This window comes from Aquila chrysaetos, chromosome 5, assembly GCF_900496995.4.
Source record: "Aquila chrysaetos chrysaetos chromosome 5, bAquChr1.4, whole genome shotgun sequence".
NCBI lineage: Eukaryota > Metazoa > Chordata > Aves > Accipitriformes > Accipitridae > Aquila > Aquila chrysaetos.
The window spans coordinates 34,427,271-34,452,893 of record NC_044008.1 but is presented as its reverse complement, the minus strand read 5'-3'; the positions used below and the strand labels follow the sequence as shown (position 1 = coordinate 34,452,893).

Genomic DNA, 25,623 nt, shown 5'->3' with positions numbered 1-25,623 from the left:
AAAAGGAAATTCCATCTGTTGCTGAAGCATACAGAGTATCAATAACTGCCCTTTTCAGGCTAGGAGCCCATGCCAAAAGTGCACTGAAATCGACTGGCAAAACCTGTCTGAAATCTAGGAATTGCCATATTGCTGGTGAGCAGAGGCCTTCTGCTGTGGCTCAGTGGAAATTCACTGACTAAAATGGGATCTGCTTCACTGTCGTACTGAACGACTCCTATTTGACTTTGCCCTTTTTTTGGAAGGTTTTTTTTCTTTTTAAGAGGCACCGTAGAGAGAGCACTTCACTGAAGCACACTGCAGCATCCTCTGGCTTGTCACTTGAGACCATTTTCGCTGTAGTTGGACCAACTGGGCTCTCCAGCCCAGGTGAGGACGGGAGACGTGTTGGCAACGAGCGCCGCGCTCCGCGCACCCCTGTGCAGAGGATTGTCCTCCGAGTCGTCCGGGGCTTTCCGCAGACTGCTGTAGAACATGGAGGATCAGTTTTCCTTCGCCTCCAAATCCTGCTTTTTAAAGGCTAGAAGGGGAGGCAGGGCTCTCTCAGCTGGTCTGCTTGTGGGCTGCTCATCCTGGGTCTCTGTCCTACATTTCGTTGGGGTTTTCTGGATTTGGGGGTTTGTTCTTTACCGGGGGAAGAGTGGTGACTGAGCAGAAATGGGACTCTCCTTCCCCCCGTGCTCTCCCTTGTCTTTTTCTCAGCTTGCTCATTTCTGTAGAAACATGCTTAGCACATGGCGTGACAATAACCACTGCTTTGAAAGTTTGTATTGTGAAGGCAAACGAGATGTTGTGGGAATATTTAAATATTCTAAGCCTGAATTCAGTTTCCTTTCTGATAGGTACTTATTCCTGTGGCCTTAATCCAATCCAAGAAGTTTGAGCGGCCACGCTTGGGAAAAAATGGCAGCTTTTTCGTGTTGAAAGTGTTTCGTGGCCCTTTTGCGGTTAACTCCCATAATATTTGTGTGAGCTTATCAGGTAAATATCACTCTGAGTCTCTTACAGTCAAGAAAACTGAAGCAAACAAATTACTTGTAAACTGGAGCAGAAAGAAAAGTGAGTTACGTGTGAATTTATGCAAAGGGTTCTTCCTTCTGTAGCAAAAAAATTATTTTAAATAAGAATTTCAGAGCTGCTATTTAGCCCTTACAAACACATCTGGATAGTCTGTTTCGTTGCTGTAACCCATAAAGCCCCACTCGTACAGGGCTTCCACTTTCTGTGGAAGACAACAGTTCGTTTATTCGTGGCGGTGCGTTCTGGGATCTCTGGAGCAAAAACGGAGACTGTTGAGAGAATTTCACAGAGAAATATAATTAGGAAAAAATGTGACTGTATTCCTCTGCCAAATGCCTTCCCTAAATTGACTGGGAAGGGCTCAAAACAAAAATGTACTTAAAACCATTTTCCTTTATGGCTCATCTTTAAGTGTTTTGCCTAAAGTAATGAATCACTGGGTGAATCAGACTGGGTTTTTATGATTTCTTATTTGCCTGCCTTTGATCAGCTGAGTAGCCTGTCGAGACTTAATTTGGGACTGTCTTCCCTTTCTTTATGGCAGCGTGGAAGGGCAGCGTGGAGAGCGATGGGGCAGAGCAGGAACATTTTCCTGTTGCAGCACAAGGTCACGCAGTACCGAGCGATAGGTTGAGAAACCATATTTGTGCTCGTCGCTTCTTTTTTAGAGCATCCTTTCCTGAGTCTGCTTCTCAAGCCTTCTGCCACTTGTTCGTCCCCCCCCCCCCCCCCCCAACCTTATCTTTTAACTCTTTCCATCCCTCGTGCCGTGGGGGCTGTGTGAGCGAGAAGGAGCCTGGAAACGAAAGGTGATGGCTCGCAGCTGCCAAGCAAACAGCTGGAGCAGCTGGAAGGCCTTCCAGCCGCCGCACGGCCCTCGGCGTTGGCGGTGGGCAGGACGGGCGCGCGTCGGCACCGCGGTGGTTCTCCGTGAACCGGTGGGGCCGGGGTGAAGCCCCTTCGTCCCGCCGCTCCTGCGGCTGCAGCCTGCTGCAGAGGGGCAGCACCGAGGAGCTGGAGGCAATGACATTTCAAGCACTGCAGATGTTTGCTCAGTGGATGTGAGTCAGTCTTTAATTTCCAAGCTCTTTGTTATCTCGGTGGCTCTTCTCTAATCTCTCCATTTTGTCCTTCCTGTAGACGAGGAGTAAATCGGGAGCTTTATGTTCCACATGTCAGGTGTCACTGATGCCGAACAAAAAGGAGATCGTTGCCTCCCCGCCTCCCAACGTGATACTGTTACGTAGAAAGCCCGTTATTGCTTTTTGTCAGTTAAGTGAATAGTCCGTACGCAGAGTTTCAGGCTCAGTGTTTCATTATTTATATGCGTGGCATCTTACTGGTCGTATTCTTCTTCTTTGAAAGAACTTTCAAAAGTATGAGCACAGAAAGACGTATCACATCTCAGGCTTTGCAGGAATAAAACCAGCTTGTGTGAAACTCAAGTGCTGGATTCTGATGACTCGTAACGGACCAAGAGGAGTTTTTGGCAAAACTTCCTTTGAGAAGAAAGTTGAGTCATATTTCAGCTTTTAAGCATATTATCTTGAATTCCATAGTTAAAATTGCCTAGCGTGTCTTGGATATTTGTCATCCCCACAACCGTTTGATTGCGGGAAGCACGCAGTGAATGAAGTGCCTGGTGAGTGTGCAAGGGCTCGTGACAAAAACCATACCCAGAGACGGGCAAGATGGTGTCCAACCCGACCGCTTACCCAAATGCCTCTCGCCTACTGGGTCAGCTTTTGGGCAGCCACGTGTCTTAAGGTGGCACTTTTTGAATGATGTCATTTACAGGATATGAAAAAAAAAAAAACTGGCCTGTGAATTAAGCTATCACCATTACCACCGGGAGTGATAATGTTACTGTTAAAAACACAACTTCTAGCAAAGTGTTTTCTGAGATCACACCTCTTCCAGGTACTGCCCAGAAAGGATGCATGCTTGAGCCAGCAGAATAAATAAAGTTAGATTGTCTGTATTACCATATTTTTCCAAATACAAACTTTTTGAGCCCATTACTGCTGTTGTGGAATTTTAATAGTCCAGAAAACTGGAGTTACAGGGATTTTTTATTTTTTTTTGGATGTTTCAGAAGGCAACAGAGAAAATGACCCCAGTTCTTGGAATGTGTTTTAATGGCTTGTGAAGGTCTCAATGTCCTTGAGAAAAATAAACTCATTTTATCTTCTTGTGCATCTCACAGTCCTCCTTCTGAAGTCTCTGACCAGTTGTAATCTTTCCCATATTCTGCAAGGAACACACGATGAATAAATTATCCATAATGGTTTTTACAAGACATGCCATGGGATGTTTAAAGAGAAAGCCAAGCTCCTAGGCCAGAGCAGTGCTTTTTCTGCTAAACGGAAGGGCTGGATCAGCTACCAAACACAGACCTTTGAGGTTCCTTTAGAAGGGTCATTAGCTCTTTCCTGGTTTTCTCTCGGGATGATTCCTGCTTCAAGGAGTGTTTGCCCATCCGAGTAGACAAGTTTGAAGTAAGAACAAAATTCTTATTTCTTATTGTTGATTTACTGTGTGTGTTGATTTACTGTCTGGAGAGAGAGGTTTGATGGCAGGTCTCTGGAAGTTTCCTTTTGGGGAGGTTGAAGGCTGGGCAGAGTAGTAGGCACAGTGACTGGAAGTGATTGGGGTTGCTACAGTCACTCTTCAGATGATTATTTACTGCCTTTCAATGTGAGTTAGGAATAAAGCTCAGTCTAGGAACTTTTGCCAACGTAGCATTCTTATTTGCATTTATTTCATGCCATTTCTTGAATGAAAAGGCCTTAAAAGTACAAACATTACCATGCTGCTTCCAAGATAGCTCAGCATCAACATATGGTGAATTTTTATCAGTCGAAGCAATTTTTTTTTTTTTTTTTTCTTCCCACGGCGTTAGTGGCACCTACACCTGAGATGGCGACTTGCTTAGCTCGGCTATCCCCAGCGTCGAAGCTCGCTTTGGGAGCAAAGCTATTGCATTTCCAGAGAGCAGCTCAGCGTGGCTGCAAACCCCTCCTGTGGGCCAGGGCAGATTGTCCTCTGGCAGCACCAAGAGGCCAAGTGATGCTCGACTTGTAGGGAATAAAGCTGGTTGACGTGAACCCTACCCTTTGGGACCGTAGATTTTCTTTAGACACCGCGATTTGTCGCATCCGTGAACTTGAAATTTAAAGCAGGTGATTTGGGGGTGAAATTCATGCGACCACCTGTGCTCCGCTGACTGTGGAGGGTGCCTAGAGTGATGCGCAGCGACAAAGGGCTTGCTCTATATATATATCTAAGGTAAAGTTACCTTGGCAAAAAATTTGCAGTTTGTATAGTGGTTTTTTCCCAGGTATCACACTTCCATCGCTCTTTCCCCCTGAATTTGCAAGCGCTTCACAAACTGAGTGTTACTGTCGCTATTGCCATCCTAATTTTACAGCTGGAGGTGCTAAGGACGGGGTGGTTATCCTGTGCCAAAGATTTGCGATGAGTTCATGCTGTGACAGTCAAAGTTTCAGTCCCCAGCCCCACCGCTCTCTCTTCACCCTCCTTCTGTTTTGGTGCCGAGATCAGGTTTTCTCATACTTGGAGGTGCAGCGCGTTATTTCACTCAACAATTTTTTGGTTTCAGGGGTTTGTTTGGTGTTTGGTTTGTCCTTTTTTTAGTAAATCACTTAACCTAGCGAGAATCCGAGGCAGATTCAGAGGTGTGCCTGGTGTCACGCTGCTTCAGGAGCAACTCGTCTGCCCGAAACCTGGGATCTGCTGAAATGACTGTGGTGCTTCAGCTGGCACTCCTTGCACTGAGGTTTCCCTGCGTCTTCATTCAATCCGTTTTCTGTAGAATCAGAGTTAAGACAAAAAAAGGGTGTCGCTTTCTCACCGCAAAGATTCCTTGCGGGTAAACCCGCGAGCCGTTCTCCTGCCGGTCCGGCCTCGCAGCGTTTCGGCGACAGAGGAGCAGAAGGGCGAAGCGGGAGCTGCACGCCGGTGAGCCGCGAAGTCTGCTCCCCAGCACGCCGTTTACCTCACGGGAGTGCTAATTTCAGCACCTGCTTTTGCAACACTTAACGGGGAATTTACTGAGCACCGGCAATGTCATTTTCTTGAGCACAGGCGATGTCATTTTCTGAAAATCCTCCTGGGGGACCATGACGCAAAATGGCGCCCAAAGGGAAAGCTTCTCTGCTTGAATCTTACATGCACTTTTTTACACGGGTTTTTAAATGTCAGGGGATACAGATCTCGGTACAGAGGTTGTCAGGTCTATTAAGGAATTATTTATTTTAGGAACCCATGGTCACAAGAAGCTTCAGGATGCAGCGGGCTCGGTCCTTGCCACCTCAGCAGTCGCCGTCTCCTGTGGCTTTATCCTTTTATAAAAAGATCGTGCTTCTCTTCCGAAATAGGTAGACTATTTTATCCCCGCAGCCTCCAGGAAGACTGTTCCAGAATGTCACTGCTAAAACCACCCTCTGCTTGCCAGTCTGCATTTATTTATCAGCAGCCTAAATCCATTTATTTTTTTTAATTGTGCCAACATTTTAACACCCGAGCGGCCGCTCTCCTGGTGTGTGTAGTGGAAATCTCTTCCGCAGAGGAGCTGAAAAGGACCCAGCTCACATCCCCGCCAGCACCATCCTCGCACCAGGCTGTACCCGGCCCCGTCTGCCACCATAACCACGTGCTTAGTTGCTCCTTCAGCAGAAAAGAGCAGATCCGGCCCTACTGTAAGCCTCGAGGCTAGCCTTTAAACTTTGCACCTGAAATTTGGATGGTTTGGGCTCTTGAGGGAACGTTAAGGGCACACGTAAACCTTAAAACTACATTTCTGAGAAAGTATTTACAGGGGAAGAAAAATTGCTCATTTGCAAAGGTCTTTTCTGCGTGGTGGGGATGTGGTATAAACCAGAAGTATTGGATCCTGTAAACTTAATTTGAAACAGGCAGATGTCATAACTGAACGAGTGAACTGCATCCTCCTGCCTCGGCGTAGTGCCCTGCAAAAGCCAGGGATGCTCCTGCTTCTTCGGTTGCATGCGAGCAGTTGGATGGGTTTGAGGTAGCCCTGGGAGTTTAAAAATATCCCCAGATTAATCTGGCATCTGAGCATTCACCACGTACCCCTGGGTGAATAGTCGTTTGGCAATACTGCAGGAGATTCATTCACAAAATGGGAATTGAGAGAGTTGTGGTGCAGGAGCTTGTTTGTGAGTAACATCCTGTTGCCTCAGCACCACGCTGGAGTTGTAGCTCAGCCGAAGAGTGATTGGACTCTGGAAAATATTGGTCTTTCGGTTGATTTGCATTGCTGATGAGGAAATATGTCACTGTAGCAGACTTGGCTGATCTGCCTTTGGTGTTATTCTTGGTGCTTTTATGCAACACACCTATCAGAGGAGAGATCACCCGATCTCTAGATAATAACTGCTTGACACAAGATATACATTACTCTTTCTTCCTATGATACATGAGCTTAGGGATTTGTTTTTGTCTGTTTCTGTCCTTGTTCAGAGTAAGTTTAACCGTACACAAAGCAAACTCTGCACATCCTCTTTACCAAAAAACTTGAACATATTCAAATACCTGGACTACAGCTATTAGTAGAACAGAGCACTGGGATAACTCTATCCCTCTGTTCCATCCACTTAGCAACACCACGGGCACAATGTATTTTATACTTGTAGGTAGGAATGGAGAACATACAGAAGACGAACACCGAGTGTCAAAAAGGGACTTTAACAAGCAAATCAGTTTTATTCCTCAGTTTGTAGGTGGTTAACCTTTTTTTCTGAAACAAATAGGATCAGTTTGCTCACTAGTTTATAAATACAAGTACTGTCTTCAGCAGTTGGTTGTGGGACCAGGTATATTTATAAGGTTAGTGAAGTTGATCTCATTAAGGCGTATAAGGTTACTACCGTTGTGCAGTGCATTTAGGTTATAACCTGAGGTCCTTCTAACAGTACAAAATTGGTTGCTAAGGACAGTCCCTCTTGTCCAGGTTTCACTCATTTCTTCTAGTGATATTGCCTGCTATTGGTGGTATACATCTTGGGTTTTTTTCTTGTGTTTTATTTAGGTTGCTGACAGTCTGGCTGCAGTTTACTCACGAGATACCAACCAAACACTAATATTTGGAGAAACACTTGGATAGGTACAGTTCCTCACCCAGGATGCCTTTCAAAGCTGGATTAGAACTGACTGAATTGCAGAATATGACTGTCCCTGAAGATGATAACATCAGCAATGATTCAAATGATTTCACAGAGGTGGAAAATGGCCAGATAAATAGGTGAGTATTTTTCCACTGACGCTGCCTGTGCTAAGAAACACGCTGTTTAAAAACAGCATTCTAATTTTCAGTATATGTCTTGAATTATTCATTACCAAGTCATGCTCCATTTGAAGATGTAATTTGAATTTCATATGTGACATCTGTTGGGCATAGGCTGCAACAGCAGATAAAGCAAACAGAGTGGCAATTTATTCATCGTTTTGAATCTTTCAAATTAGTCTAATAAAATGCACAAACATATAATGTAGCAAAAAGCCAACATTTTGAAATGTCTGCTTGGATACAGCAAAGAAGCAATAATAATTAATACAATTAGGCCAACGGCATAATTTGGGGCAAATCTCTTTGTTGACCTTTGATCTCTGATATGACAGTTTTAACCTGCCTGGCCACCTCCATGCACCCAGGCTCCTGGGGATTTACAGCTGGTGTGGTTGGCAGCAAACGTAGTCCCGGACCACGTTCGCAATTCGGCAAGATAAACCAGGCAGCGGCTGTCGCTCCCTGGGGCAGGGATGGCAAGAAGATGGTAAAACAGAGACTTATACCTAACTGATGTCAAGTTTAAAAAAATGCATCTATTTATCAGTATGGGTGAAAATCATTAGGTTTGCTTAAGTTATTAGGCTGTCGGCTTTTCCTATGAGCTGTACAGTCATTTCCAAAGAGCAGCCCGTTCCACCAGCCCCCAACAGGTGCCGAGCTGTCCTGGCCGCAGCAGAGACCTGCTGACGGACCCTGTCTGGGTTTTGTGAGCTGTAAAACAAGAAGCTGTTTTTCGATCAAACTTCCTGTCCAAATATCGCAAACCAGGGCGGAGCACACTGGTTGGCTGGTGCTTGTGTGGGGATCCAGTCCTGCCCGGCACTGGTGCTGCTGGGAAGCCTCTGCCGGCATATCATCCTGCTCCTTTACTGCTGGGCTGCCGTCGCCTGTGTTTATGGTCTTTAAAAACCTCTTCTCTTGCCTTTTTGTCTTCCTTTTGGCAGCAGCTTCTCCGCCTACCTGGAGAAACTCACTTTCTAGTGTAAAAACAGAAGTAAGTGCTGTTTTTTCCCATGTGAGGGTAAAGTGCGGCTCTCGCGGCCGTGCGGGCGGACAGGGAGCTCGGTGGCTCGTCGTGCAGGAATCGGCACCCAACGTTGGCCATACCGTGCGCATAGCAAAAGCAGCCAGCCAAACCCTGGGACGGAGCAGGGGCCTTCCCCCCCCCCGGGGGAAGTCCTGGGGCGGTCACCAGCTGCACCGTGTAGCGGTGCGACCGCAGTACAGCTGCACTGTTGAAGATTAGAGCTGGTCAGGAATTTTCTGATGCAACTGCTTTGATGGAAAGTGCCAAAACAAAACGCAAACCACTTCTGTGTAAAAAAAAAAAAAAAAAAAAGGGAAAAGAAAAGGCAAGAGCAAGAAAAGAAAAAAACCTCCAACTTTGCCAAAACAAAACAGTTCCAGTATGAACCTGCTTGCTTTCCTGCTGGCTCACTTCATAAGGCGAGGAGCTCAGGGGCTGACAGTGGTAAATTTGCTTCCCGGAGCCTGCCGAGCATTTATGTCCCTGAGGGAAGGAGTGGCTGTACCGGGCTGGTTGTGCCTCCCCAGCGCTTTGGCTGGTGCCACCAGTAACTGTTATGGGGAAAAAACCCTGTTAGCGCTTTATCTTCCAGTGAATGTTGACGGAGGGTGGGGAAGGAGCGTGCCGTATGTGCCTGATCCTCTGTGGTCACAGTGTGCTTTGTGGAGTCAGGGCATCGTAAGCGTGGCAAGGTCTGGGTCAGATGCAGACTGCCTGCAAAGGGAAGAAGAAAAGTGGGGTGAGGAAAGAGCGTCAGAAACTCAGAGGCAGAATTTCTGATTACTGTTCTGGCTCTTAGGCCAGATGAACATATTCCACAATTCTCCATTCCTTTCTGGAGAACTTTTTTTCATCTGCAGAGCATCATTTGGTTGTAGGATGCAGCCCATTACGGTTGTCTATTATCCCTCTGCCGAGGCGCTCACGGGACAGCCACTTTTTCATCCATCCCGTGCATGAGTATTTTTCCCCCCCTACATCCCGGTGTGTTCATGTTCCCATCCATGTCTAAAACAAAGAGTTTCAAGGCAGCTCGTGCGGACCACAGCTTCCAGCGCAGCAGCACGTTGGCACCAGCGCAGCCCCGTTGGCATCCCCTGGGGCTGAGCCACCCGAGGCCACTGCCCGCTGCGAGCACCTCCACACCTGCATGGGTGATGAGCAGGCGGGCAGACCCTGCCAAACACATCCCAAAAGGATGTGGTTATTCCCTTCCTGTAGCTATTTTGGCAAACGCCCTGTCTCCATGGAATAAGAGGTTAATAGGCGTACAGAAGAACACATTTTGTGCTGCCTGGCACATGGTGAGAGACCTTGTGAAACTCCAAAGTCCATCAAAATCAGTGCGACTTTTTCTGTTCATTTCACTTGAGCTTTAGATTAGATCTGCAATTTTCAACTAACTTTTTTGTTGTTGTTTCGACCTGTTTGATTTTGCACTCTCTATTTCATTTTAAACATTTTTTTCTCCCAGTGCGTAATTTTTCAAGCTCAGCTAGAGCAGAGTTTTTAAGGGTCTTTTGGAGAAGGTACACAAGGGAGAGGCTGATTCCAGGTCTGGTTGTAAACTCCAAGTATTTTTTCATCTTGGAAAAGAATTCTCTAGTTCCGTTTGGACTTCCAGCCTTTTCTGGGCCTAAATATGCAGTTATATATACAGTTGTAGGGAGGGAGGGGATGTTGTTTGGAAGGGGCTGTATTGGGAGGGGTTTTTCTTTAATGCAGATGTTGAATTTCTTCTGGGAATATCAATAAAGAGACTTGCACCAAATCCGGACATGGATTTGGTGACTTTTAACCACCTATCCTGGCTATAAAACTTTGCCATCTCTGCACATAACTGTAAACCAGTATTTAGATGACTTACTCCTTATCTGTAACTATGAGAATGCTCTTGGGAAGCTGCTGGCTGAACACCTGTCTTGGTTTACAGCTACTAGTAAGTTATCAGCACCCCTTGTTCGGTTAACAAGGTTGTTAGTAGGTATACCCAGATCTGGTCCAAGTTCACAGTGTAAGTCAGACCAAGGTTTCTTCTGCATGTCTTGTTCCTGCCTGCCCTGGAAATCTTTGCCATTGCTCAAGTTGGCGCTCCGTTTCAGAAGCTGCCTAAGGATAAAGTTCTGTCATCTTGGCAAAACTAGCTTTCCCTAACAAATGTTTAAGGCATTGTCAAATATTACTTTAATTGAATTATGTTTAAACGTATCTGTGAGATGGCTAAATGGTTTTTGGCTAACTCTGCTTAGCCAAAATGGTTAGCTCAGGGATATCACCTTAATCAAACATTTCTCATTTAAGTCCTTTAATAAATTAAATTTGGAAACCATAGTTAAATGTGGTCCTTATAAAACCACTTTATCAATAAGACTAAGTTTCTACTTTGCACTAAATCAAACCAGGAGAAGAATTAGATGAAGAAATTCTTTCCAAGCCAACCATGAGGCTTCATGCATCGCAAGGATGAGCTGATTATTTTTTGGCCAGGGTATTTTATTAGTGTATCTGAAAAGTTGTGTATAAGCTGTTCATACTCAGCTGTGATGTAGGAAACACAGCAGGAAAGCAGAAACATATAAGAACAGGTTATGTCTTTTAACGATGAGTAAAGCATTTGAAATGAAGACAACAAACAGCGCAAATGGATTTCATGCTTGTCAGGGAGTCAGAAGGCTTTGATGGCACAGACGGTCCGACTGCGCATTTCCACAGCACCTGTCACAGTGGCCTCTAGTCCTTGGGAGGGCTGGGAGAGGCTGGAGTAAACAGTCGTTGCACTTCGTTCGTCTCATATTTATAGAGGTCAAACATACAACATTCTGTGACAGTGAATGGCTCGTTTTCTAAGCACTTCTATTAAGCAGAGCAGACGCATGTCATGGTTTAACTAGAAATTCCAGTATTCCAACATATGTTTCCTTTCCTATGCTATAGGGGAAAAAACCACCCTGAAACAAAAAAAATGTTATAAAAAGCAAAATCTTGGGAAAATTTGTTTCTGCTGAATCCATTGGTTTACCTTCCCCCTACTTTTTTTTTTTTTTTTTTTTTTTTTAATTTCAGTTCAGTAATACATTCCATTTATGGAAAACTTAGGCTGTCATACGGTACGTCTGTACCACCTACCGAGCATGGTCCCGAGGCAACCTTCTTGTCTGGACTTGCAGGTTAAGTTGCCTGCAATAGCAAATGCAGCACAGCCTCTGCATCAGGCAGACCCCCCCATCTCCCACCACCGCATTGCTGCGGAGCTTTCTGGGCAAGCTGTCCTGGGGTTGGGAGGCAGGTACTGGGAAGCACCCCGTAAAAAAGCTGGGCTCAATGCAACGTACCCCGTGATTTGGGAGCCCCGTGTGTGACTTTGCCCTCCCGTACACATCACACAGCATAAATGGAGAAAAATGTGCAGTGTGAGGTAAATGTGGGGTGGATGAGGAGCCGAGCTTGTAATAGGAGATGAGAGGCTGGACAACAATCCCAGTCCATTTTAATGTAGGACTAACTCAAAAGAAAGTAGTTTGGATCAATTTATCAAATCAGACTAGTTTTCTTAAGTCCCATCCAGAAGGAAATAATGTGTTTGTTGGCCACAGAAGGTGCCAGGTCTGCAGAAGCTGTTTCCTCTGTCAAAAGTATTCTAATGGAAAGTCCCACGGTCACTTTATATTCAAGCAATATTACACAAGTATTCTCTTTATCATGCGTTGGTTCCTTCACAATAATTTTCATCAAACTTTTAATACCAGGTGGCAATAATAATAGTATCTACAAATTTGTTATTTTTGTAATTATTAAGGGGGGGACTGGCTGCAGAGGGATGAGGAGAAGTGGGGGGAGCAGACTAGTTACTTCTATCATAACTGTGACAAAATCTAAAATGACACATGATCTCCATAAATGACAGAAGAAGGCAAAGTCCACAGATGTTCCCAGCAGCACTTGCAAATCCAAAAGAGACAAAACTCTTCTCTGTGCTCCTGCCCGTACAAATTGCCTGCAGGGTGTTTCGAGAGAGAGCTGGAATGTCTTTTTCAAACCGTTCACACTCTGCTGCCTGCGTTCAAGAGAGGGGCTTTAAACAGACATGAAAAAAAAAAGCACATGCTCTGAATCAGGTTGAGATTTTATTCCGTGAGGATGAAATACGTACACGGTGAGCTTTGGAAAGTTAATTTTGGATCAGTCTATCTTAGAAGTGATTGCTTTTCACTTCCTAAAACAGTGGGAGAGGTTCAGCCACCTATTCCAACTGCGTTAGGGCTGGTAAACCTGGCACGGTGTCTATATTTTGCAGCAAATTAGTTGCTGAAGTTAGTAGTTTAAAAAGTATAAGAGAAGCCTGTAGTTGGTTTTTATTGTTATAAAGGAAGTCAAAGCAGACCAACGGGTAGGAGTCAAAGTTGCAACAAAACCAGCAAAAGTACTACATAGTTTTTGCCAGCTATGCCCGGATTTAAGGGATAAACTCAGAATGTGTATGTAGTACACAAAATGTTAAAGACATGGGGCCCAGAGTGCCAGCTGTGGAAGCCAAGTCAGCAGCATTACAATTGCGTGATTTTGCCATACACTTAGAAGCTGTGCTAGCATATATCTCTAGCAATTAGGCCACAACCAGGATAGCAGGGAAGTTTGATAGAGCTCTGTCTTTATGAGTTCACCGTTATATTACCAGCCTGAATACCGCTGGATGTACCTAAGCGATGCACGGTCTTGAGTCACGGTTTGAGCTACTCATCCCCGGCCAGTAGACGTTCCCAGCTGTGGGGAAAGGCCAGCGGTGCTGCTCTTTGTGTTCAGCATATTGTTTGTCTGAATTTAAGAAGGGCCACCTGATTTTACCTACAGCAAAAAGGGTCTCTGACACTCGGTGACAGCCCCTGGTTAGGTACGTAACACGTACGATGGCTGATGCATTAGCCAGTGCAGCCTAAGAACCATCTGTGGATTAACAAAGATGCCAGGGACGTAATTGTGCATAAACCTTCAAAAGATGAAAAGCTGAAAGAATGCTTTATACAAACTAAAATGTTTGCTGAAGAGAGGATCTGGGAGAAGATAACAGCTCATCCAAATCAGAACTGTCGTAAATCCCAAGGATACCGACGCAGCCACGGGAGGCAAATCTTGTTCTGGTGACGGAAAGTTCCTAAATGTGGCTATATCAAGGACGCAGAACAAGTAAAGGGTGCGGAGAAAGAAAAGCTGTTTACTCTGTGTTTCCTTGCACAGAAGTGTTTAATTTTGCACTATGGTGAATTCAGTATTGAGTTTTGAAGACACTTAAATGAAAATCCGGTAGCGCAGAACGATGCACCAACAGAGCAGGTCGCCCGGTTCATGATGGTCCGGGCAGTGCTGGCTGCGTGCAGCTCCTCTTCCTCGTCTGAACTCCAGCCGTACCCACCCTACGGTGGCAATTTAGGGTTTTGTAGGGTGCCGCACTGTCACCCGGCACTGAGGGGACAGACAGGTTCTTTTAGGGACCCTTGGCAGAATAATGACGGCACTAAATTGTAGTTACAACTACAGCTTTATTTTCTTACCAGGATATTACGATTAGTGTGGCAGAGAATCAGCGGGTGGGCAGGGTACCTGGGACCTTCCAGGCTGGCACGGAGGGGAGTAATTGGGCTGGCACCCAGGAGTCTTGAGGCCCATAGGGAGGGGAAGGAGAAATCTGTTTGGTTTGTCTGCTTGGTTCACAGGACCTTCAGGGCCTGATAACGAGCGAAAGGGAATGGTTGCGTGGCTCGCTCAGTCACAAAGAATGGCTGCTTGCCTGATAAAATGGCATTAGTTATGCTAAGCACATGGGCAGGGGTCGGGAGCAGGGGGTACCGGTCACACCTTGCAGGACACCTAGAGAAGTATCTCCTCTCAGTGTCTGTGCAAACAAATTACTTTCCCGTCCACAAAATCGGCGCTGCTGCTTTACTAAATCTCCTAAAAGACCATTCTGTATATATACATTTATTCTGATCTTGTGCTCGTGTTACCTTTATTGATGCCTAATGCACGCTGGTATCAGTGAAGCATAGCCTGGCTCATTAAAGTTACGAGTTTGACCTCTTTTTGCATACAGTTTTTATATGTTGCGTATTTTGTAATCACATGCTGCTCATGGAATTAATGTGTTCGCATTTTCTAAACACTTGCTGGAAATAAATCCTCTGACTTCTTTCAGCAAGTTTATTTCGGATCGAGAAAGCAGAAGAAGTCTCACAAACAGCCACCTGGAGAAGAAGAAATGCGATGAATATGTAAGTCTCTTGCTGTTCTTTTCCCTGTCAAAATGAACTGTATGTTATGTATATGAAGGGCCTTAGACATGGTCTTCAAAAGCGGTGGACACACACAATTATAACTGAAATTCAGGTTCTAGTAGGAACTGCCTGTGCTCAGCACTTAAAGAAAAAAACCAAAACCAAAAAGCCCAAGCATTTTGGTCGAGTTGAGGCAAGGGAATCCCTTTGGCCTGTGTTAGGCAGGAAGTCCTGGTGGTTCCTTATGGCCTTAAAATATATAAATCATGGGCCTAAGATGTTTCACGGGTGGCGTGAAAGATGGGGTTTAATACCGAAAGTGTAGTATGAGTTGTGTGTTGCCTATACCATTTACATCAGTTTACAAAATCTACAGGACAGCAATCAGAGTGTAGCTGTGACAGGGTTCAGCGACACTTTTTCCTCTTTCAAACCAGTTTTTATTAAGTCGTTTCTATAGCAGTAGTTACTTATATCTGATATATCGCAAAACGTGGATTTTGAAGCACAGATGCATTTCCCCGCTCCGTTCCAAGCTGTTGCTGATGCATCTGTCTCTACTTCTCCAGATCCCAGGAACTACTTCGCTGGGGATGTCTGTCTTCAACCTCAGCAATGCTATTATGGGCAGTGGGATTTTGGGTCTTGCTTTTGCCTTGGCCAACACGGGAATTCTTCTTTTTCTGTAAGTATTCGCGTGGTAAGTAGCTGATCTTTGTGCAGTTTCACTGCGTTTAAAGAATGTGCGCGCTGCCGGCAAGAGGAGGAATTTATAGTCCATCTGTAATCAAGTACAGCATTCAAGCCTGAAAATGTTAGCTACAAGTTTCAGACATTTTTTTTCAGTCAGATTTTTTTGACGGGGGGAAAGCCACTACTTGTATCGCTAGAGCAAATTAAGTCCCTGTTATTTACTACAGACCTGAGCCTAGCCAGGGATTTTTCCTATGGTCCACAAGCTACACATATATCGGAAATATTCAGTAGTAATAGTTGCCGTGGGACAGTACCTCGTTCTTATTTGTGTCACAGGATCTCCAGAGCTTTCATCAAAGCATGGTGCAACAACTACTTTTTTTTTTAACCAGAAAAAGAATATTTATATTCCTTTATAAGTTACATATAATATTTTCATCTCACTCCCACAGTTTCTTCAGTTTCTTATGTGAGAGTCCTTCAGAGCCAACATAAATATAGCCAAGATTTTAGTATAAAAAAAGAATTGAGGTAGAGTGCTTAGCTCCAGCAAAAAAAGAGGCATTTTGTAAAGGAGAATTTTATAGTTTAAAAATGAAATGGTGCCAGTGAATGAGCAAGACACAGTGTTATTCTGTGTTATTCTGGATCGCAGTATGAGACGTTTCATTGTGAAAAGTGATTGTTAAGATTTCAGTGATAAATGTTCATTGAAGGAAGAAATACAATAATTTACAGTCTTTGAGAACTGTTCAACACGGTTATTGAGTTTACAGATTAAAGAGGTGTCATTTCTTGAATGTCAAATCTAAAAATCTAGAACTTTTGTTATTTCTTAGGTTTTTGGGAAATATATAATATGAGCCCTGTAGCAGAGTGGATGGCCAAAGCAGTACATATAGCCATCTGCTCTGGGGTTTTGTGCCACGATAGCTACATCCACGCTGCCAGCTTACAATTTGCTGTGGTTGGGTAAAATCTAGGAATAATCCAAGGAGTTAATCCATTTACATTAAGAATGTACAAAGTCTCATAATTGTGTTGTCACTAAGCTAGGCTATAAAGTAGCTGGACTCTAATTTAACTCTTTCTTATGCAGAGCGACTGAGTTTATTTTATTTTTGCTGCTTTTTTTACCCAGTACTCTAACCTGTATGTGATACTCTACCCATGCTCTGACAAGCATACCTCTGAGGGTGCAGACTGGTGGTTGCAAAAACTGCTGTAACCAGAAAAAAAAAAAAAGTTACCTCTCTTCAGCCTTGTTACCTCTTCTGTGATAATAGTGTCTCAGCAAAGGAGCACACTCAATTTCTCCTTAATGCTTTAGTTTTCTCTAATCTCATCCTTGTCTCATTCTTTCAGCAGTTTTTCATGAGAGTTAAGTGAAATGTGACATGTGTTTGCTCTAAAGGATGTAAAAAGGCACTTTCTTTTAAGTGAAGTAGATCAGACCAGTGATGTGAACACCAGAGAAACTTCTAACAACGTCTGATGGTGACTGGGCTCGTCTTGGCCAGAGTAGTGAGTGTATAGATCTGTATACACTGTATAGACACCACATTGTACAAAAAACTGCCAAACCTGAACTGAATGTAGAGATTTTATGAAGCAAATAACAGCATTATTCTCTACAGAATTAACTGTGTGTATTTAAAAGTGGATGACTGTTTTTGTTAGCTTTATAATACCTTTAGCTCTGTTGGCCTAGAGATAGACCAGCCCGCTGAGATCAAAGATGAGGAAGCTAGCGGGACCTACCTGACCAGGCTAGCAGAGCTTTCCCCTTTGAAGCTTGGAGATACAGGATCCTAATGTGGTGTCTGTAGTTACGCCTGAAAGTTGAACTGCTTTAAATGTTCTTTTATCATGCAATAATCTCAGAGTTAAACCTAGTCCATTAGATTTTTTTCTCACACTCTCATTCAGTGCATTTTTCCCATAAATGTATAGTTCTGCTGTTGCTGTCACAGGTGGATCTTAGAACCATTTCTGCTTTACAAGTGATTAAAGATAGAGTCCTAGCAATACTTTCATTGCTTTTTGCACATGAGGAAGCACTTAAATTCATTGCTCTTGAGTAGCACAGTTCTGAAATGTTTCTAGGTTGCTTTATCCAGTATTGGCACGCACCATCCCTGAAAAGTAGAAAGCAGAGGCTGAAAAATTAAAGGAGCATTTTCAGCACTAACAAAGCAGACCCAGCCTGATTTCCACTCTCACAGCTTTCAGGCTCCTGCAGTGTGAAGTGTGTGCTGCCATGCACACCCGGATCAGTTCAGATCCTATATTCTTGGTGTAAGACATGCAAAATAAACATGGCACTGAGTATATAGTCTCACATCCTATTTGCGTAACTTAGTGCCATAGCAAAGTGTCATGCTTTCTAGGCAAAACAACTGAGGTAGGAACTCAGAGGAACTTAATCCCAGTATTGTTGATAACTACAGCCTAGACCAAACAGCGTCCTTTCCCGTATGCAAAAGGGGAGAAAACCTTGCTGCAGAAAGACAGCACAAACAGTTTGGGAAGTTAGAGATGGGCCAGGCCACCGAGGGATGGCAGGAGCACGCGTCGCTGCCTGTGGTTTCATCGCGGACAGCCGGGACCGGAGCGATGGATCGCGTTGCACAGACAGACAGGCCGGCTGAGTGCAAGGTGCCTTCAGCCTGCATTTAGCCCGGCACTGCACGTGATCGGAAAAACCCTGCTGAGGCACAGGGACTTGTTAGATGAGGTGCAGCATGAGACTACAGCTGAAGTTTCACACTGCTTTCTGCAGCCACTCCTGCTAGGCTCGGCTGGAAGCAGTCACGAAGCCGCAGCCTGACTCCTCCACAGGTTTCGGGCAGGCTGGCGGACCAGCCCTCTGGGAGCCCGCACGGTGGCAAACCCCGTGCTCTGCCGTGCTTTTCTGCACCCGATACCTTACGAGAGTTCAGAGCTATTCTGTGCAATAAGGCAGGTGACTGCACGAGCCTCCCAGGTTCTTCTGGCCCCCCCCGAGAGGGCTGGGGACAGCACAGGTTTCAGCTGACCTGGTAATGTGGCAGCTGGGAGCAAACAGCAGTGGCATTGCAGGAGCAGTTTGTTCTTCCCAGCACTGTATCAGTCCCCTGCCCTAAACTGTTTATTCTGGATTTGGTGGGGGGGTGGTGACTTTTGCATGTGCCGGTTGCTTGCATAGCTGCCAGCACTTCTTTAAAAGCAGGCAAAATAAAAAGTAGGGGAGTGCATTTGGGACTGCAGCGCAAGCTCCCCTGCTTCTGTTTTGAATTTGTGCAGAGCGAGTGGCATGGACATTTTCATTCCTTTCCAAGGGGCGGTTCTGGCGCAAATATCCCTGTCCATACCACAGTCCTGACACAAACAAGTTTTTCATACAGCGCTAATGAAAATGCCAAGCGTCTCTGTAAGAACCCTATGGGGAGCTAAGGACAACAGATCAGATAAATACCTGGCTGCTTGGGAGTGTTATTTTTACCGCTGCAAAGGCTCCATGAGCTGAGTGCCTGAAAAACGGGAGCTTTTAATATTAAAATAGACTCGATGCTGGCATGCGGAGCCAGAGCCATTTGGGGCTGGAAGTGAGTCAGCCCAGCAGCGGAGCACCAGGGGCTGGGAGCACCATGCCTGCAGGCAGACAGGGGCGTAACAGCTCTGCAGGGAACACGGGCAGGAGCAGGGCTTAGCAAATCTGTAAAAAATGGAGCAGAGTGACCTCAGCCGGCACCATCTCCCTTCCCTTCCCCACCTTCTCGAGGAGGAACACCCTTTGGGCTGTACAAAGAGCGTGTGTTATTGTCAACCATCGCTCTTCGTTGGCAAAAGAACAGTTCCTCCTATCGCCTCTTTATGTTTCTCCCTGCTGCTCCGGCCCCAAGGAACTTGTGGGTCGTTATTTGGCGCTCAAGAATTTCTAGTCTAAAATAATAAAAAAGTGGGGGGAGGAGGCTTCTCATCCCGTTCTTTCTGTGTATTCCTATGAAGAAGATGTGTTGCTGTCTATGTATGGCAGCAGCTTGTTTTCTGTTAAATTCTAGGCTTGTTTTTCTCGGTGTCCTGAGGGTAGTTGTCATAATAAAGAGAGGAATTGCCAGCAGATTGTCTGAATGCTCTTCACACACATCATGAAAACATCATCAGGTCTTTGTGTGTCAGAGTGTTGGAGGGGAAGACGCACATGGTGCTTGGCTTAAAGACATAGAGCAATGAGCAAATGTGTTTTTATGCACTTAGCCCCCGGCACTGACTAATTATCATTTGTGCCAGCAAGTTTCCTACACAAACAGTTTGGTCATTACTTCCTGCAATTCTTCTACGTGAAGTCAAATTATGGATCACGGCAGACCAGGAGTGACATCAGTGAGGGAACACCAGTTTCCACCTGGACAAAGTATAAACCTTTGGTTTCTGCCTTTATTCCCAAGGGAAGCCAGTCAAGCCTTAACTTCCCTCCTCTTCCCTGTGCCCTCCCCCTTGGGCACTGGAAGGCACATAAAAAGCCATCTGGGCACCCCTTTGGTAGCATACGAAACATGTCCTGGGAAAAGATGCTTCCATTTGTTATGGAAGTCCTTAAATAGAGGACTTCCCTTTGACATTTTTACTCTGCTTCCAGAAAAAAACCTTTAGAGTGGGTGGTGAGGGATGTACCTGGCTCATCCTTGCTCTGATTAAATCATAATTCCTATCTGATAAGACATCTTTATTCTTGCTTCTTTCAGTATGGGGAGGTGTAACTCACTAACAGGCTGTGCTCTGCAGCTCTGCCGAGTTTTACTTGGTTGAATCCCTCTACATGCAGGGCTTTCTACCTCCATGGTGGTGTGATGGAACTGCAAACAGCATGTGAATTACATGTATTTTCAGGGCTTTTTGCATTGCCAGAAGAGTATAAAAATTATCTCAGAATCAACAGGAATATGACCTGACATGAAATATTGCAATGTTAGAGCTCAGCTCTTACAGTAAGGTTTATTTTCCATTCTTTTGTAGGCTGCTTTTGGTTTCAGTGACGTTGCTGTCTATTTATTCAATATATCTCCTGTTGGTGTGTTCAAAGGAAACAGGTAATTTAAGATGTTGTTATACCATTTCAGTAGAATTGTAAAGAGCAAGAGGTGAAAAGTGCTCAAATAAGGCCAAGTGCTTTGTGTAAAATGGAGTTACTGTCACTTTGCTGACACAAGAGAAAGGCTTAAGACATTTTGGGTCAGAAGCCCAGAATTAACAAGAATTTATGACATGGCAATGGAGAACAGCATCTGACCATCACTATAAAGAAAAAAAAATTATGACAAAGAGTGAATTCTGCTGCCGTGAAATGTCTTCAGTGAGCTAGAAGGAACAGCTCGTATCATTTCTTTGCACTACAAAACTAATTGCAAATGAAATATAATGAATCTTTGCCTGTGGTGAAGCTTACCTGGAAACACAGTTTGGCCTTAATGGTTAGTGTGAAATTCCTGATAGCCTTTGTGGTGTAGTAGGAGGTTTCCTAGAAGAAAATAAAACAGAGAGAAGTGTAACTGTAAGCAAAATAATATTCTAACCACAGAAATTAGAAGTTACCTACAGTGTTAAATGTCACTGTGCTGTGAAGTCCCAAGAGTCTCTTTCCTTGGGTAACAGTCTCTGAAGGCAGATTTTTAAAATTATCTGTGCACAAGAACACTGTAATATTTTAATATGTAATTTGGACACACATGAGTTACTGTTACAGCATGTATAATGGCAGCAACTGCCTATTTAAATTAGGTACGTATGCCTAATTGTGGACACATTTGTGCCCTGTTAGCTCCCAAAATCTAAGCCCTGGTTTCTATGCTGCTGGTACATTTAAGCTCAAACTTACTGTTTATACAAGCTTCACAACAGAAATTTCAGCTATAAGGAAATATAGAGAAAACCAAACAATGGGATGCATTTTAAAAATCATCAGTACATCTGTACATCTTCTCTTTCTGTTCTCATGTATCTCACCATCTCTACAATGTCCAGTCTTTTTCACGGCCTAAATCACAGCCAAGGAAAAAAACATTTAACAGAAACACGAACCAATTAATAGAGGAGTTTCTCAAGCTTGACAGATATTTAAAAGAAGTTTTAGTTATAATTTACACCTTTCCCTGCTTTTACCAAAACCATACCAGATGGAGAATTCAGAAGTTAAGGCTTCATCATTAGAAATTGTAAATCATCCTGTAAATCAGTGGCTGCCCTCATTTGGATCGTTTAGTTAAAGCAAGAGAAATTGCAGGATCGTGGTACTGTGTCTGCTGTGGCCAGGATGCCAGTGCTTCTTGTGGATCCTGCTGTACCGAGTGTTGTCTGGGGACAAGGCTTTCTACGTCACTCTCATTGCGGGCGCACTCCTAGTATGCCAGGATGGGGATACCAGAACTTAACATGTCACTAGGGGTATAGACAGACTCATTAGAGGGGTGTAATAGCCTCATTAGGAGCTTCAATTTCAAAAGTGACTGGTAGCCAATGATAACATTTATAGACGTCAAGCAAACATTCCTACATAAGTTTCAGCTCTAGTAATTACAAGAGAGCTCTCTGTTTACTTGCAAAGGGCAGATATGGCTGCACAGATGGGTGGTTAGCTGAAAAGGAATCGTAAGTGTTTTGACTCAACGGCTTTTGCTGGTGTATTTGTTACCTTTCTCCTTGTTTCTTTTCATGCAGGCTGCATGGTGTATGAAAAGCTGGGTGAGCAGGTCTTTGGTACCCCAGGGAAAATGATAGTCTTCGGATCCACATCTCTCCAGAACGTTGGAGGTAAAGGAGATGAGGGGTATTGAAAAACAAAACCCAGGAACATCTCTCTCGGTGACATCTTGGGATCTTCATGCTCCTCAATATAGCTGTGGCTAACACTTCGCATGCAGCCCTTTAAAAATGCTGTATTACTGAATGATCAGTAGCTTAGAGTCAATTATAGTTCGGGATCTTCTATCATCAGATGCTGATGTGGGAAAAGGTTCAGGATGCTTCTCTGTACTTGTTCCGCAAAATATCTTACCCATTTTCTAAACTGATCTTCTTCTTCCTCCAGCAATGTTGAGCTATCTCTTCATAGTCAAAAATGAGCTGCCTTCTGCCATAAAGTTTCTAATGGGAAAAGAAGAATCTTTTTCGTAAGTTGAATTAATTTTGGTGATTAGGTTATAGAATTTAACGTTGTGTAGATAAGTTTAAGTGTATGTTTATAAAAGCTTTTAAGTATTGGATACTCTTCAGGTTTGTCAAAGTACATTTTCACAGGAATATCTCGGTGGTTAATAAAAACCAAGACAACTTTGGGAAGGAAAAGAGGATGGATATGAAATGAAAGGTTAAGCCATCAGTAGTTACTCTCTTCGCACACCAGATTTTCATGAAGAATTGTCATTTATACAAACCTCTTATCATAGCGTGCAGTCTTTTACAGTGTCAGGCAACACTTGAAGATACTGGGAACAGTGCAAGTTTAAGATATTATGTATTTCCCTGCGTTCTTAGCATCTTACAGGATTTTGGTCCTAAAGCACTGTCTGTAGTATGAAGTTCTTCAATACTAGCTTGTGACAACAGCAGGGTATTATACTTAGATTTCTGCCACTTATCACTCCTTGACATTTAACCAGCTTCTTTAATAGAGGGGTGGTATCTCTTTATAGTGGTAAATGTCCTTTGCACAGGGTTATATGGTGTGCTGTAGTGCACGAGAAGAACGTAGAGATCCCATTCCTCAGGCTTTCATACTAAATTGGACCGAGCAGTGGAAATAGGTCCTACAGAACATCACTAATGCTGTCCCTTCTCCCCTTTCTTGCTTTCCAGCAGGATTCAAAGCACCTTGCTAGAAGGAGATACAGCCCTGGGCTGGCTAGTGCGTGCCAGCCCGCAGGAGCCTGGTTTGCCGCTCCAGGCATGTGCCCGGGTGTTTTAGCAAACAAATCGTGGTGCCCCCCCCGCCCCACTGTGCTGCATGTGTGGCCCTTTGCGTGATCTTTCCTTGTCCTGGCAGGGTGGTTCTATCAGGTTATGGAGGGTGTTGCTCTGCCTCTCTGTCCCACTCACTGATCTCAGCAGTCGGGTGATATTTTGTCTAGTGACTATGAAAATGTGCCGTATCTGAGTCAGAGCAGTGCCGTGTTTTAAGAGCTGGATATTCAAGAGTCTACAGAATTTAGATGTGGCCCCCATCTCTCCTTTTGTAGAAGCTTGTAGGGTAAGGAGACCAAAGATAGTTCTGTAACTGCAGCAATCAAAGAGGATGACTGAGTATGAGGAAAACCAGAAAGGGTTTAAGGTGTGCTCATGCTGGTTTGGTTTTTTTAATGTTTTATACAGGGCATGGTACGTGGATGGGCGGATTCTTGTTGTCACAGTGACGTTTGGTATAATCCTCCCTTTATGTCTCCTTAAGAACTTAGGTAAGATACAAATGCCATTGTGGGAACAAAATAAAGGGGCCCAGACATCATGCCACTGACAGCCACACTGGCAACTCAACTAAAACAAAAAAAAATGTGCTGTCGTTGTAATCTAAGCAGCCTCCCTGGTCCAGGACTAAGCTGTGTTTTGAGCATCTTGGAACAAGTAGGCCTAAATTGTCACAGCAGTTGAACTCAGTATGAACCAGCTTCATCCAAACAATTGTGGAAATTGATTTAAAAAATTATAGTTAAGAGGGTTTTCACTTCATAAGGCAATTCTGTCTTATGTGTAGCCTGTAAAGATAAGTTCACAAATTGTGAGATTACAAAAAATAATTTATTTTTCTATCAGCATCAAAATTTTTAGTGATGAGAGTAATTGGAGGTATTGGACTTCAAAGTAAGGCGTGTATAGAGGATTGCATTTTCAAATGTGTTTGAGTCCCCAGACATGCCAGTAGGTACACAATGTATTTTTTAAAACCATATTACAAGTTTGGGCACTGAAGTCCTGTTGGGATCTTCCTTTTGAGAAAATAACCCATACTCATCTGAAGTGTCTCAGGGAATCTGGGTCATGTTCTGATTGTAATTGCACATTTTCAGGTTTGCTTCAGTTACCACAGGCTCCTTCAAAAGTAAAATTAGTTAAACTGCCATAAAGGTGACCCTTGGGAAGTGAAACCGGTCGGGGCAAAGCTCAGGACTGTCTGAAAGCCAGGAGGCTTGCGACGTGGGAGACTCCCACACGAACAGGACAGGCTTTTGTCCTGCCCAGAAGCTCATGATACAGATTAAATGTATAATACATTCAAACTTTTCATGAAGCAGCAAAAAAGAAGTAAAAACCAAGATATGGCAATAAAATAATTTTGTATGAGATTTCTGTTTAATTTCTTTCAGGGTATCTTGGCTATACCAGTGGATTCTCATTAAGCTGCATGGTATTTTTCCTGGTAGTGGTAAGTTCAGCTTGCTTGCTTTGTTGGATGGGAGTCACTTGATAGGATATTCACCATTTCTCTGATGTTTTAATTTTAATTTGCTTTTTATTATTATTGTTAGCAATTAGCTGTCTTCCACTCTTATTCTAGGTTATTTACAAGAAGTTTCAAATTCCCTGTGGCGGACCGGAGCTAAATACAACATCACCTATCCTATCAAATAGCTCAGCACATGAACATATGTGTAAGCCAAAGTATGTTATCTTTAATTCCAAGGTATGTTTCTTTTTATAATACTTATTTTTAATTCACATAATATATGCACCTACACCCCGTGTTCTTAATCCGATCAGCACCACGTAGGCCCTGATTCTCCGTGCTTCCACTCGTGCTCCGACGGTGAACGCACAACGGGTCTCCTTGCCCAGTCCTACGGAGATGCCGTGCTGAATGTACCTCCTTGTGGTCTTGCTCTGCCCCGCTAGTAGATGTGCTAAGGCTGTGAGCCCGAGCTACTACCAGACAACTAAAGCTTTCTTTGGGAGAGTTTTCCTTTCCACTGCTTCTTACTATCCGTGCTGCAACTGCGCCTTTAGGCTGTAGTTCCCAAGTAAGCCGTTCCTGCATCCAAAGCCCAGAAGTAATCCCTCTGTCCTGCACACAGACCACTTCTTTGTGACAGGGTACGCGTTTCTGCAGCCATATGGTGAACTGGATTGTGAAAAGGATACAGTTGAAAGCTAATACAGCAAAAATTTGATTGCCTTTCAGCTGGATGCTTTCCTCCATCGCCACACAGCTGCAGGGAAGGTTGCGCCAAGAGAATGCAAAAGAGCAACTGGCTGTAGCTGTGGGAGCAGGATTGCTCCCATCAGCTGTGCTGGGGTGCAGTGCTTGTTAAACA

General features: G+C 44.2%; 1 protein-coding gene across 4 annotated transcripts in view; it reads left to right on the top strand.

Moving 5' to 3' along the window:
- SLC38A1 (solute carrier family 38 member 1) overlaps window positions 1-25,623 on the top strand; it is a 41,760-nt gene that overhangs the window by 1,637 nt on the left and 14,500 nt on the right. For 3 of the 4 annotated variants that reach the window (XR_003923306.1, XM_030013620.1, XM_041123386.1), the window contains exons 2-10: window positions 7,094-7,306; window positions 14,569-14,644; window positions 15,217-15,332; window positions 20,342-20,415; window positions 22,040-22,132; window positions 22,410-22,491; window positions 23,690-23,772; window positions 24,679-24,737; window positions 24,870-24,995. Coding sequence is in view for 3 of the 4 variants with exons in the window: in XM_030013620.1 (XP_029869480.1) it covers window positions 7,188-7,306; window positions 14,569-14,644; window positions 15,217-15,332; window positions 20,342-20,415; window positions 22,040-22,132; window positions 22,410-22,491; window positions 23,690-23,772; window positions 24,679-24,737; window positions 24,870-24,995 (828 nt within the window). In the remaining variant the exon portion in view is untranslated. Of the gene's footprint in view, window positions 1-263; window positions 370-7,093; window positions 7,307-14,568; window positions 14,645-15,216; window positions 15,333-20,341; window positions 20,416-22,039; window positions 22,133-22,409; window positions 22,492-23,689; window positions 23,773-24,678; window positions 24,738-24,869; window positions 24,996-25,623 lie in introns of all 4 variants that reach the window. The other variant, XM_030013622.1, reaches the window with a different exon arrangement.